The sequence below is a fragment of the Bidens hawaiensis genome, unplaced genomic scaffold (genome assembly GCF_021521415.1).
Source record: "Bidens hawaiensis isolate Kalapana, Puna unplaced genomic scaffold, B.hawaiensis_p1.1 tig00087667_1, whole genome shotgun sequence".
NCBI lineage: Eukaryota > Viridiplantae > Streptophyta > Magnoliopsida > Asterales > Asteraceae > Bidens > Bidens hawaiensis.
Genome location: NW_027504300.1, coordinates 10,630 through 24,708, shown reverse-complemented (window position 1 = coordinate 24,708; position 14,079 = coordinate 10,630). Strand labels below are relative to the sequence as shown.

Sequence of the window (14,079 nt, the reverse complement as noted above, 5' to 3'; positions counted from 1 at the left end):
TGTAGCGATGATCACCGGCATTCCCCAGGTATGCATCGCATCTGTCTCATCTAAACCCAAACCAAAGATGGCTAAACCAACCATCACCGAACCAGAAAGATGGGCCTTCAACGGCAAGTACCCGGACCAGGCCGTCTCCATTGGCCCAACAATTGTTGATCCCACACGCACCTTACTCAAGCGTTTACTACAAAAGAACGCTGACATCTTCGCTTGGACACCAGCTGACATGACTGGTGTACCCCGAAGTAAGGCAGAGCATAAGCTCAAATGCGATCCGGCTGTTACGCCGATCGTACAAAAGCGCAGAGTAATGGGGCCAGAACAAACTAACCGTGTAGAACCCAAATCAAGGAGCTCCTTGACGCAGGCATCGTACGCGTTAGTAGATATCAAACTTGGGTTGCAAATCCCGTTATGGTACCGAAGAATAACAAACAATGGCGCATGTGCATAGATTTCAAAGACTTGAACAAAGCATGCCCCAAAGATTGTTATCCGTTACCTGAAATTGATCTTAAGGTGGACTCGTTGGCACCATTCCGCCTTAAATGCTTCCTGGACGCGTATAAGGGGTACCATCAAATCCACATGGCCATTGATGATCAGGACAAAACCGCTTTTCGGACGCCCGATGGTACATTTTGTTACCAAATGATGCCATTCGGACTTAAGAATGCCGGGTCCACATACCAACGCCTAATGGACAACCAGTTTCATACCCAAATTGGGAGGAACTTGGAAGTCTACATGGATGACTTGGTCATCAAAAGCCCCGACCCAGAAGCGATGTTGAAAGACATCGAAGAAACTTTCAACACGCTCAGGAAGATAAACATGAAGCTCAACCCGAGCAAGTGTGCCTTTGGAATGGAAGAAGGGAAGTTCTTGGGGGTCATCGTCACTAAAGATGGCTTCAGAGCGAACCCTGAAAAGGTTGAAGCCATTATCAAAATGGAATCACCTACTACCATCAAACAGGCTCAGACACTGAATGGACGACTAGTGGCACTTAATCGCTTTTTGGCAAACCACGCGGATAAGTCGTTTCCCTTCGTGTCAAAGTTGAGAAACTGTTTAAAGAAAACGCACTTCCGCTGGACACCAGAAGCGGAAGCAGCTTTTCAGGAGATTCGGTCACGCTTGATCGAACTCCCAACACTCACAGCACCAGAAGCAGGAGAGGAGTTAATCCTATACCTTTCCGCAACAGATAGAGCAACCGGGGCAGTCCTGCTAGTAGAGCGAAAAGGCATCTAGATGCCAATCTATTATGTCAGCCGTATCCTAACAGACGTAGAAACCCGGTACTCTACCCTCGAAAAATTAGTCTTAGCACTTATACACGCTTCACGCAGGTTAAGACGATATTTCCAGGGTCACCCAATCACCATTCTCTCCAACTTCAAACTTGCAAACGTTCTAGGCAAACCCGAGTTATCGGGACGCCTAGCCAAATGGGCAATTGAGTTGGGAGAATACGCGATAAAGTATAAGCCAAGACCAGCCATAAAAGGCCAGGTTCTGGCCGACTTTATTGCAGAAGTGCCTGCATCGCGGGAAAAAGAGTGCCAGGAAGAGGCTCCACCCTCTCCAGCACAAGACATCAATGATGTCTGGCGACTCTACACTGATGGGGCAGCCAATAACGAGGGTTCAGGCGCAGGGCTAAAGCTAACCAACCCAGCGGGCCAAGAATACACTTACGCTATTCGACTGGATTTTCCAAGTACGAATAACGAAGCCGAGTATGAGGCATTCTTGGCTGGGCTGAGAATTGCGCGTAAGATGGGAGTGAAAAACTTGGAAGCCCACGTGGATTCCATGTTAGTAGCCAATCAAATCAACGGGACGTACACGGCCGTGAAGGACACAATGGCCCTGTACCTCGCACAAGCAAAATCCCTTATGCGCGATTTCAATGACTGCAAAGTCATACACGTCAAGCGAAGTGAAAACAAATCTGCGGATGCGTTAAGCAAGCTTGCATCATTAGCCTTCACCCACTTAGGAAAAGATATCCGCATTGAACTCCTCGAGACACCTTCGGTCCCGCACAAGGAAATTTGTGTCATCCAAACCGGCACGGAAACGTGGATGACACCAATAATAAAATACCTTGCTGCAGGTACACTACCAGAATCCAAAACACAGGCAAGAAAACTACGCTGTAAAGCACTGAATTATCAACTCATCGATGACATCCTTTACAGACGTAACTTTCTTGGCCCACTCTTAAGATGCGTGGACAACCAAGATGCTGACTACCTCCTAAGGGAAGTACACGAAGGCATCTGTGGAGTACACGCAGGTCCCCGCGCTGTTGTAGCTAAGCTAAACAACGCGGGATACTTTTGGCCGGGGATGCATACGGATGCACTGGCATACATCAGAAAATGCAGGTCTTGCCAGCTTTACGCACCCAACACGCACCGCCCGAAGAATGAACTTGTTCCAGTCACTTCTTCATGGCCATTTCAGAAGTGGGCCATCGATGTGACAGGCCCATTTCCTACAGCAGCAGGAAATGTTCAGTTCCTAGTGGTAGCCATCGACTACTTCACCAAGTGGATAGAAGCAAAACCCTTAGCCCAAACAACCGCGAAACATATCAAAAAATTTATTTGGGAATTTATTATTTGTCGTTTTGGACTTCCACAGAATCTGGTGAGCGATAACGGCACCAACTTTGCTGACAAGAAGCTACAACAGTGGCTGAAAGAACTTCAAATCACCCACACCTTTACCTCAGTGGCACACCCGCAAGGTAATGGTGAGGTGGAAAGAGCAAATAAGAGCATCGTCGAAGGCATAAAGAAAAGACTCGTCGAAGGCATAAAGAAAAGACTCTTGGAACACAGATCCGGCTGGGTGGACGAGCTTCCGCACGTCCTTTGGGCAAACAGAACGCTGAAGAAGGCCAGTACGAGAGAAACCCCGTTCAGTCTCACTTATGGCACTGAAGCTATGGTCCCAGTCGAAATCGGTTTACCCTCACCAAGGGTCTTGATTCAGCCAGAAGACAATGATGCGGAAAGACGGTTGGACCTTATGCTAACCGAGGAACGCAGAGACTTAGCCGCAGTGCGTGAGGAGAACTACAAGCGACAAATGCAAAAGTACTACAACACGCGGGTAAAACTCTGCAACTTCAATGTAGGAGACTACATACTGCGTAACAACGAGGCTTCGAACCAAGAACGCCCAGGAAAGCTGGCCCCGGTCTGGGAAGGGCCATACATTATCAAAGAAGTCCTGGGAAAGGGCGCATACCGGATCGAAAGGCTCGATGGCACTCCCATCCCAAGAACATGGAACGGAGCTCAATTACGCAAATGTTATATGTAGATCAATTCCAAACTTGTAAAGAAAAGGCCTAGAGCCACTTCTAATGGAAATGATTCTCCTTTCACAATGTGTTGATAGCCTTACCTTTATACTTATGAACTTCCCACACTGGTGCCGGTATTCACCGCATAAATGGGGGAAGAAGTAAGTCGTTACGTGTGGAAGGCGGCAAAACCCGCATAAACACAACGCTATAAATAAGGAAAACCTACACGCAGGTCAGATGTAAGTAAAGTTTAGCCATCCTTGTAAGTGCAAGTGACGGTCTTACCCGCACAATCACGAGAAAGGAAGCAAAACTTCAACCTATCTACCACGTTCAAAGGTTAACTTATTCTGAACACTTAGAAAATTTCAAAGGAAAAGATGAGGAAAACTTCCACGCAGGTCAGATATAAGTAAAGTTAAGCCATCCTACTAAGTGTAAGTGACGGTCATACCCGCACAATCATGAAAGAGGAAGCGAAACAAACTTATAATTTACCACGTTAAAAAGTTAACTTATCTAAGTACTAAAGAAATTACTAAGTTAGATCAAAACATGCGTAAAATAAACAAGGCAAAGAACAAACACAATCTTTATTTCATCAAATTCAAATATTACAAAGCTATACAAAAGCAAAAATCTACGCTAATGGTGGAAAGGGATCTTCAGAATCAAGCTTCAGGACCACTTCCACTTGGACCCGCTCCATCAGTAGAGCGTGGTGGTTCAAGGAAGGCTTTAAGAATAGCTAGCCCATCATCAGCAGCAGCGACTTCGTTCACCTTCTCCACCACAGGATGCGAGAAGGCGGCATACTGGTTCACTGCTTGGTCGTAAACAGCTTCAGTATCCACATCGTACAAAGGGAAGTTGGAAGGCGGGATGCCTTTCTCAACGAACCCTAGACCAAGCAGGAAGCCGGCCTTTTCCCCATCCTCATGAGAAGCGTTGAGGGCTGCGCTCATAGCATCGTCATAAGACGTCTCTGAGAAGACCCGATGCACAACCTACAAAGAAAAAATACAAGTATCAGAACCTTTTCTATTTATAAAGAAAAGCGTGAAGACATGAAGCTAGACTTACCCGAGACAACGCTTCTCGAAGAAGCCATTCCTTGGCAACCAGAGCTTCTTGGAGGGCGGCTTGAGCTTGGGTACAGGCGCGTTCGGCTACACTTTTGTTAAGGTTGGCAAGCAACACTTCCTTTGCAGCAGCCTCTTCGACGCCCTTTAGCTTCCGCTCAGTATGGTCAAGCACGCCCCTCTGGTCCAGGATCTCTTGGAGCTTCTTCGCGTCCTCCATCGCCAAAGCATCATGAGCCTGCTGGAGAGCCTCTAATTTGGCTTTAAGCTCTTCATTCTCCACGCATAGAGGCTCGGCAACAGCTTCAGCCTTGGTGGCCCTTTCAGTCGCGTTCCTAGCAGTCTCCTTAGCCAGCCGAAGCTGTTCATTAACAGCTTGGGCAGCCTTGGAGCGAGCCTCGAGACGGGCCTGAACCTCGACTTCAAGGGCCTTGAACGCCTTCTCCTTCTCCGCCGCCGCGGCGGAAAGCCTCCTATTCTCCTCCCGGACAGCCCGCGCCTGAGCTACTTCCTGAAGGCGAGCTGCTTTTAACTTATCGTTTTCACGACAAAGCAGCTCAACGCGCGGCTGCATCCGGGCCAGGAGAACCCGAAGCTCATTGCTTAGCCTACCCTCCTGGTAGCTAGCCATGGCTTCCCCCAACGCACCATTGGGAGCAGCGTGACGAGCCCACTCCACGCACTCCACAGGTGTGCGAAGGGTTGTTCCTCGGCGAATGTTCCATCGTGGAACATACACTTCATTGGAATCCGACACTGCAAAAAACAAACAGTTAGGAAAAGATGATTGAAAAATATAAAATAGGCCAAAAGAACCCTACGCACCTGTAGGGTCAATAACAGGCCGATAGCCGCCAAACCCATCACCTGAACCCAAGGGAAATCCATCCAATAGGTCAGGAAGATGGGAAGGTGGCAAGGTTTGGCGATACGCCCCATGCATACCTGAAGGATCGGCCGTCGTTGCCGATGACGGAGGAGGCATGGTGGCGGCCGCCGCGGTGGCCGCTGCAGAATCCGCAGCAATAGTAACCGCTGGCTCGGTGAAAGATGCTGTAAAAATAGCACTCACAGCCGGCGGTGACGTCATCACAGCTGGAACAGTCGGCTCAAAGGAGTGAGCGACTGAACCAGCGGATGCAGGCGCAGGCGCCTGGGTCGTCGCCTCAGGAAGGCTGACCAAGCCTACCGTCATTGGCGGAGAGGTACTCCTCTGCGCTCCACCCTGGAATGCGTCAACATCCACGCCTGCGTAAAGAAGACAAGTGTTAAAATGACATTAAACTATGAAGCTAAAGATAAAGGAAGTTTGTACTTACGGGTTTTCTTGAGCCTAAAGGTACGGAGAGGCGGGGACGAACCCGATGGAGCCGGCCTCTTCACGCCGGTCACCGTCGTCATCCTGGGCTCTTCGGTGACAGTTGTCACAGCCTCCGGAATGGTGATCTTATCACCACCGGGATTCCCCGCCACCTCTTCGCTCTCGGTCTCCGAGTCAGACCGAGGCGTTGGATCGGCTGTGGAGGCCACCTTCTCCTTCCCCTTCCCGCCGGCAGCCTTCTTCTTCCGCACCAACGGAGGACCATCTGCGGATTCCTCATCAGAACATACGATTAGTGGAATTCCAGCAGAGGTTTCAACATTGAGGGGTCGAGGGTCGAATAGCGCCTTACCTGGCCGACGGGAGCTAAGGATCTCATGGCCTTGCGGATAGACCTCCACGAACCGATCCGCCGTTTGTTCTAGGATGGGCAACTCGTTCTCGTCCAGAGCACGAGTACCCATCCGAGCAGGACCGTCAGCCTCCCGCGGGTTCAGGAGTGACTGCAAGTCGTTCCCCTCTGAAATAAACAGGAAAGAAGTTAGAAGAAATTCAGAATCAACAAAAAGAAATAAAGCATACCGTAAGGAACAGAGTTCGAACCGTATTCGAGGACGATCGGAATCTTTCGCGCATCCGCCTCCTTCCACACCCGGCTCATCCCCAACATCACCATCCCGGACTCCGCAAACCGGTAAACCGGAGATTGGACCCGGGATATCTTCGAAAACCATTCCGCCTCCTCGTAGTTGGAGGCGTGAAGGCTGGGAAGTACTTGCCCGTTCTTGAATTTCATGGCAATGGGGATGGCGCGAGCGGATATGAAGAAGAACTCCCGCTTCCACGCGCGAAGACTGCGCTCGGTTGCGCAAATCTTCAAACCCTTGATCCGGGTTATCAACGTGTACCACCCCTGGATGCACCTCCAAGTGTAGAAGGTCATCAGGCGGTCAACATAGGGCTCAATGCCCAAAATCCGGCACACCCACTCAAAGTGGCGAATCTTGGCGATCGCCATGGGGTGCAACTCGGTCAAATGAACACCGTGCCTCTCAAGGACACGGTAAACAAACTTTGTCAATGGGAACCTAAGATTCCCATAAACAAAGAATGCAGCATAAACCCCGATCTTGCCTCTGGGGGCATCGTACACCGTCTGATGGGGTTCAGGAAACTCAGGCTCGAGAGACTCGAGCATGAACTTCCTGACGACGTACCGATACAGATCGCCAGGCAGAGCACACTGGCACTCGCCAGCAGTACTCTTGTCGTCAGCTGTAGACTCGAGATCACGAGACATCTTGAAAAAGAAGAAAACGATTTCGGGAGAATGCTTGCCTGAAAAGGTGAGTATTCGCGCGGAAATCGCAAAGAAGATGAAGAGAAGAGTGAAAGTGTGGATTACAAAGAACCCTCTTCCCCTTTATATACTAATCGCAATTAATGCGATGAAATTAATGCGGAAGAGAGAGAAAACGAAGGTGCAATGAAACTATGACACGTGGCAAAAAGCAAGCTGGCAACAGCTGTTGACAGGACGCATACCATTAATTTCGCGGCCACGCGCCCGAAAAATCGCGCCCACGCGCCTGAAAAAGCGTCTGGAATGACCATGTACTGTCACGTCACCATAACTTCCTGCACGTCCTGACACAGTCAGAAGAAACCGTCGCACGACGTGTCAGAGGTTTGGACTGTTCTTATCCTTCCACCAACTCTTCGAATTTCAAAATTCAAAATTCAAAAAGATTCAAAAGTAAGCGGGAAAACACCCCTTACCTTGGCAACCAAGTAACTGTAAGACAGGTGCGGGTACAGTGTTAAGGCAAAACCCTTCACATACTTAGCACCTGCAAGGAATTGAAGCCAAGAATTCCTCGGCAACCAAGTAACCGTAAGACGGATGCGGGTACAGTGTTAAGGCAAAATCCTTCACATACTTAGCACCCGCAGGGAATTGACGCCAGGAATACCTTGGAAGTAAAGTAACCGTAAGACAAGTGCGGGTACAGTGTCAAGGCAAAACCCTTCACATACTTAGCACTCTGCAGGGAATTCAAACCAAGAAGGATCTTCTGGGCCATGCTGGCGGGAACGGGAATAACATCCCCGCATAACGGAAACGTCGAGAACTATATTGTTCGAAACTCCGTGATGGGATTGGTGGTTTTAGCATAATTGATCAGTATGTTGAAAACTACCAAAACCCCACGGAGAATCCACACAAGTGGGACTCAACGCTCCTGACGTACGAGGAGGTTACAAACCTACCCGCTTCACACCCAAAGATCAAGCAGAAAAGTCGGGAATTTCTGCGTGACATCAGGAAAACCGCGGGAAGAATCACCACGGAAAACCGAAAAACAACCCTTTTCAAAAAACTCCTTGCTAAGTCCAAAAGTTCACCTCACTTATTAATAATTCATGAGAAGAACATTGGACTGGGGGGACTTGAAGAGGTAGGTCCCAGCAGAGCCCAGTTGGACCCGCAAGACTCACCTTGAATAGGGACGTCTGCGCAATAACCAACTGCTCCAGCAGGGCCCACCATGCTCAGAGAGCCTTACGCGCAGTACGCCAGCTGTACCCGCAGGGAAAGCCTCCCAATGGCGAAGTACCCCGCCTGTTCCCGCAGCTGCGGATACAAGCCATCAGGGAAGGCTACCCGCACTAACAGCAAGGCTACACGCACAAGGCATTCGCTACTTCAGTAGTCACATGAAGAAATGAGCAAGGCGGGAATACTCCCGCCTAAATGAGCCAGTCCGTATGCTTCTGGAAGGTCTTTCGTACTATACCTACTAAGGTATAGGCGGAGCAGACAATTTGACCAGAAGCAGCCCATGAACCAATCACAGGGTGACAGCTCACCGACAACAATACGAGGAGGAGCACCCTCTAGTACTGTTTGTCACTATTAGCCGCTGCCTACTCACCAACCCTTACGAGGGGACGTGCGCAGCCTACAGTTGGTGGAACAGTGCGCAGCCGGCAGTAAATGAACAGTATACAGCCGACCTTTACTGTTGGCCGTAGCCTACCCACCAACCAGCATGGCCTGTGCGTAGTCCACTGTTGGTAGAACAGGAATACTATTCAGCCGGCTGTACCTTCTAGGAAACCTACCTTCGGCTATAAATACTCCAACACCTTGGAATGGTAAGGACATCATCTGATATCTCAATCTTATCTAGCAATCTCTTAATATACACTTATATTCAGAGCAATCTAGTCTGATTCTCACGCCGGAGGGTGGTCACAAGGAGGAACCCCCCCCCCCCCCTTCTCAGTGACGAGCTTACGGTGTCTGTTTTGCAGGTCCCCTGAAGAACAACCTTCTCTGCTGGACCTCATCCTCGTGGGAAACATTACTTAACCCCTAGATTATCTATAATCTGCCCGTGGGTTCACTTAGTGTTTCTTCAGTACCAAAAAATTATGATAAAGGTTGTATGTTTAACTTGCTAAAGCTTGTGTGTTTAATTATAATAAAGGTTGTGGAAATTATAGAATCTCACATGCGGCTGTGATGATGACTTTTAATTTTAACAAAGTTAAAGAGTTTTACGTGTCTTAGCAAGGCAACCGAGATGGCCGTGTGTTTGAACTTGCTTTCACATGGCAACTGGTGTATGTGCAGCCATGCCAGATCATGTCTCTTTCTTTGATTGTTTATAAATCTGAGCCTAATTATTGTTTCGTTGTCATTTTCCTTCGGTGGTTTTGCGGATTTATTCTATTGTAGGTGGGACTCAAACCTCCACTCTCTTTAGCAGAAGCGTGTCTACCATTTTATTCAGTTATGGTTTAGATGCAACATACATACGAATGATGCGTCGAACGACGAATCAGTTATCCTTTGATTATTATATGGCCCTCATTCTTTCAGCTTTGGGGAACGCAAAACGGACAACTGTAAATAGTACTAAAGTTGAGGAGTTAGAATATCTTAATCATGAACTGGAGGTTTTGCCAAGAAAACCGAGTCTGCGAAAAAAAGTTTAAAACATCATTTATGATACGTTGCAAGTCAATATTTGGGCAGCCTTCTAAAGTCGGGTTGTAATTTATATACTTTTCTTAATTTATATCGTTTGAGTACCATAGATAATTATAAATTGGATTTACATACATATTTTAATAGTTTCAGGAATGATGCAAGAATGATGCTAATAGTTCTAATTAACTGGTTACAAGTCTCGAATCAAACAACTGCTTTGATTCGGTTATTCCAGAAGACATTCGTTTTCGAAGGTTTGTTTTGACAATAGTTGATCATATATGTTTAGTAATGTTTATGCTCTTATATTTCCACAATTTATGGGTGTTCAGATTGTTTTTTCATTAGAGTTTATTATTGGAAACTGAAGATATATAATGACTATATGTTAGTGAAGGGACATATAAAAATAAGAATAAACAACATAATATTAGCTTTTGATAGCCAGCGTTAGTAATCTTATTTACATTTGTTGCCTAGCGTATCATGGCATACCAAATCACATTATGTCTTTAATGCTTTACCTACTTATTTAGCTACTAAGCCATCACATTATCGCTACTAATCCATCACATTATCCTGTTTAATGCTGATTACAAGGGTAATTCTGGTTCTTGAAACATAGATGTAGTAAAATAGTTTAAAATAGATCATATATTTTAGGCCATTATTTAAAGTGTGTGTTAATTGTAACGAGATTGAATCTGTACATAGTTAGTGAAGAATAAAGCCTCTAGCGTGACAATCTAATAATATAACTGAAAACTTAGTTTTATAAGTTCTTTGTTTTATTTAATAAATTTAAGGTGACTGATGCATAACATAGAATATGGGTCTTTGGGCAATACTGGAAGGGTGTCTACTAATTGCAAATGCATTTGCAATATTGAATGAAGGTCGTTTTGTAGCACCTAGAAGATGGAGCTTCCAAGAGTACTAAGGTATGAAGAGAAACTCCATTAAAGGACAGATCATTAATCAAATTTATGCAACTCAGTATTTGAGAGTTCTGTTGATTATTTACAACTCCCTCAACATTGTTGTAAAACTGGTTTCTGGATGATTACTCCATATAAGTCTATTATGTTATAAACCATCGCATATTCATAGTAAGTCTATTTTTGTTATTGATATTATGTCTGTTCTGCTTATCAGATCAACAAGTTTAAGCAGAACAAGGTTTTGGAATGACGGGGTTGCTGTTGGCTAATGGAAAAAAATGGTGAGAAAACACTTATGTGATGTAGTAGATTTTATTTTGAAGTATATGAACTTAGCTTATTAACATGATTTAAATATTGAATTAAGTGGCTTTGTGAAGTAAGGAAATTAGCAGCTTCAAGAATTGAACATTTGAACCCCAGCTTCAATATGTTTGTTATAAACATAAAAATTCTTTTGTAACACCTTTTCTATGTAAAGTTCACCTAAAGATGCCATCCACATTAGTCCATTTCAATTTTTATATATATTTTTTTGTTTTATAACGCATGAAACCGAAACCGACCAACACTTGCGTTTTACCACAATCCAGGTTTTACCGATTTGCCCGGCACGTTACGCCAGGTAAAACACTAGTTTACTCTAATTCTAAAGGTTTACACAACACATTTACAAGTTTGATAAAATTGCAAATATATTAATTATGCATAATTTGCATATACTATCTAATGAAATAAACAATAAAATTAACGTATTAGAAGTATATAAACAAACAACCGAGTTATCACTTTTTCATATAAAAAAACAAGAACAACGTAAACGGAGAAATTGGAGGGCAAATGTCTTGGGTTCACTTCTAACGTTCGAATTCTCTTACTCCCAGTGGGCCCCACGTAGTAACAGTATGGGCTAGGTATGGTCTGTAGTATGACAAAAATATTAAATATTAAAACGAATGTGTTAATTTAATAAATATATATAAACTGGCTCAACCTTTGCCTAACCACCGTGCACTCCACCAGATAAAGCCACTTTTAGGAGACTCAGTTTTTCACGTATATTTTTTAATATTCATTGACCAAACTTTCACCGTGTTTATAAGGTCAAACTTGAGAAAAAACAAGTAAAAGACTTATAATATGATAGAAAGATCAAGGAATGTGATTACTTATAAACATTTTTTCATGTTTTGAACCGAATATGATACTAGCTCATACACGTCTAAATATCTAAAACCGATCGTGTTTAAAAGTTATATCAAGAAACATCAATTTCAAGTTGGATTTTAGAATGAAATTAACTTCAATTTTATATTTCAATGTAAACACGAGAAATAGGAATCGAGCGAAGTTGTTAAATACGAGAAAGCTTGTTTTGAGAATCAATATGTGCGTTTCTCTTTTGCTTTTGAGACATTTGGTTTTCTAGCCCGAAGGTTTTCGATATTCTGAACAGGGTTCAACGGGCTGTGCATAGTAATTCTTCGGCCCCTAAGACCTAAAACTCTTTTTTAGTAGGACTGGTTTTATTATCCAAAAGGGGGTTACGACGTAAATTGTTGTCTATTTACATATCACTATGGAGGGATGAGCATTTTGTCCCATATACCCGTACTCGTACCCTTACATGTACCTGTATCCGTACCGATTTAGCTTATTCGGTACGGGTATTGGTACTCATTTTTGTTGAATTTTGGCACATGTACAATTGGGTACAAGTACGAGTACGGTATCGGTACATTTGATATTTTGTACCTGTTTGGAGTATATAAAGGTTTAATTGGTATTCTTCATATCTAATATATAAAATAAATTATTTAACCATGTTATTATTGAACAAGTACCAAACGTTTATTCAAATTAAATAATATAACATTCAAGACTCGAACCAACAAACAAATCACTTAAAGTCGGCGACCGAATTAGGGTTTTTCAATACTCTCTTATCATTAAATCGACGGGCAATATGGTACATGTACTAATTTGGTACGCGTCACGTACCTATGAAAGTATCGATACCCAAACTAATTCAGGTTGTTTGTTTCTTGTTCCGGTACCAGTTTCAAGATCGTCGAACATTTGGAAATAAAAAAGCAAAGTGGTACAAAAACGGGTATTGTACCGAAATACCCGTACCATACCTAAAAATTTGGTACGAGTATTGGTACGTGTTTTTATTGATTTTTGATACGAGTACAATCGGGCATTTATACGGGTACGGATACAGGTACTGTTCCACGCTGATCCCTATCACTATGTTGTAATTGTTTATGATGAAATGCAAAGGAGAATGGAATATGTATTGGAATTAGGGGCGGATCCAATGTTGGGTCAGGGAGCGCGTTTGCACCCACTCAAGTTCATAGTTTTCTTTATAAATTTGTAATATATTAGGTCCAAAAATCCAGGTGACCCATCCAAAAAAATTTTAGTGACCCATTCATAATTTTTTTAGTACCCAAACTTGACTTTTTAAATTTTAAGCCAAATTTAATTTTGTTATGAACAATAACAATTAACCCCATATTAGTTAATTGCTCAACCACTTTAATTGAAAATTTGAAATTAGTGGGGGGCGAATAGATTAGGGTGATGGCGGCTTCATATGTTGTCGATGACACTGATTATAGACCCAAAAGACAAGGTACAACATTATTATAATTTTGATTATTTCAACAATGTTGTCGGTATGGAAATTCAAGAATTTGGTGATCGTTTTAATGAGATTAATACGAATTTACTTCAAAACATGTTGGTTTTCAATCCGTATGATTCATTTTTCAAGTTTGATGCATCAAAGTTAATAAGATTGTATGAGTTTTATCTATATGATTTTGATATTAGGGAAAAATTGATCTTGCATTTCAACTTGGTTTGTACATTAATAGTGTGCGAAAAGATGAAAGATTTGCTAATCTGAAAGGTATTGCGGATCTTGCTAGAGTTATGATGGAAACGACGAAACATATCTCTTTTCATTTGGTTTATCGATTACTAAAGCTAACATTAGTTTTGCCTATAGCAACCGTAACGGTTGAGAGATGTTTTTCGGTAATGAAGACCCTAAAGACAAATTTACATAATCGAATTGGTGAATATTTTTTGAATGCTTGTGTAATTTGTAGTGTTGAAAAAGAAGCACTTTAAGTGTTACGAATGAAACTGTAATTGACCGTTTTCAAAAGATGAAATCACGTATAGGTCAATTGTAATATGTATTTTGTTTATCTTTAATGAAATTTATTGTTTACATTTCTATACGTAGTTTGTTTAATATAATTTTTTTACTCAACCTGTTTCGGTTTGACCCGACCCATTTTGGTTTAACTTGTTTTAGTTTGAATTGACGAGTTCTAGGTTGAACTTTTTTTTGCACCCACTAGCTAAATTTTCTGGATTCC

At 43.6% G+C, this 14,079-nt stretch overlaps 1 protein-coding gene across 1 annotated transcript; it reads left to right on the top strand.

Moving 5' to 3' along the window:
- Positions 1-13,292: 13,292 nt before the first annotated feature.
- On the top strand, positions 13,293-13,825 carry LOC143607849 (uncharacterized). Its single transcript, XM_077083134.1, has 2 exons — positions 13,293-13,433; positions 13,523-13,825. Exons 1-2 carry the CDS (start codon positions 13,293-13,295, stop codon positions 13,823-13,825), a joined length of 444 nt encoding a protein of 147 aa, XP_076939249.1.
- The last annotated feature ends 254 nt before the right edge of the window (positions 13,826-14,079 follow it).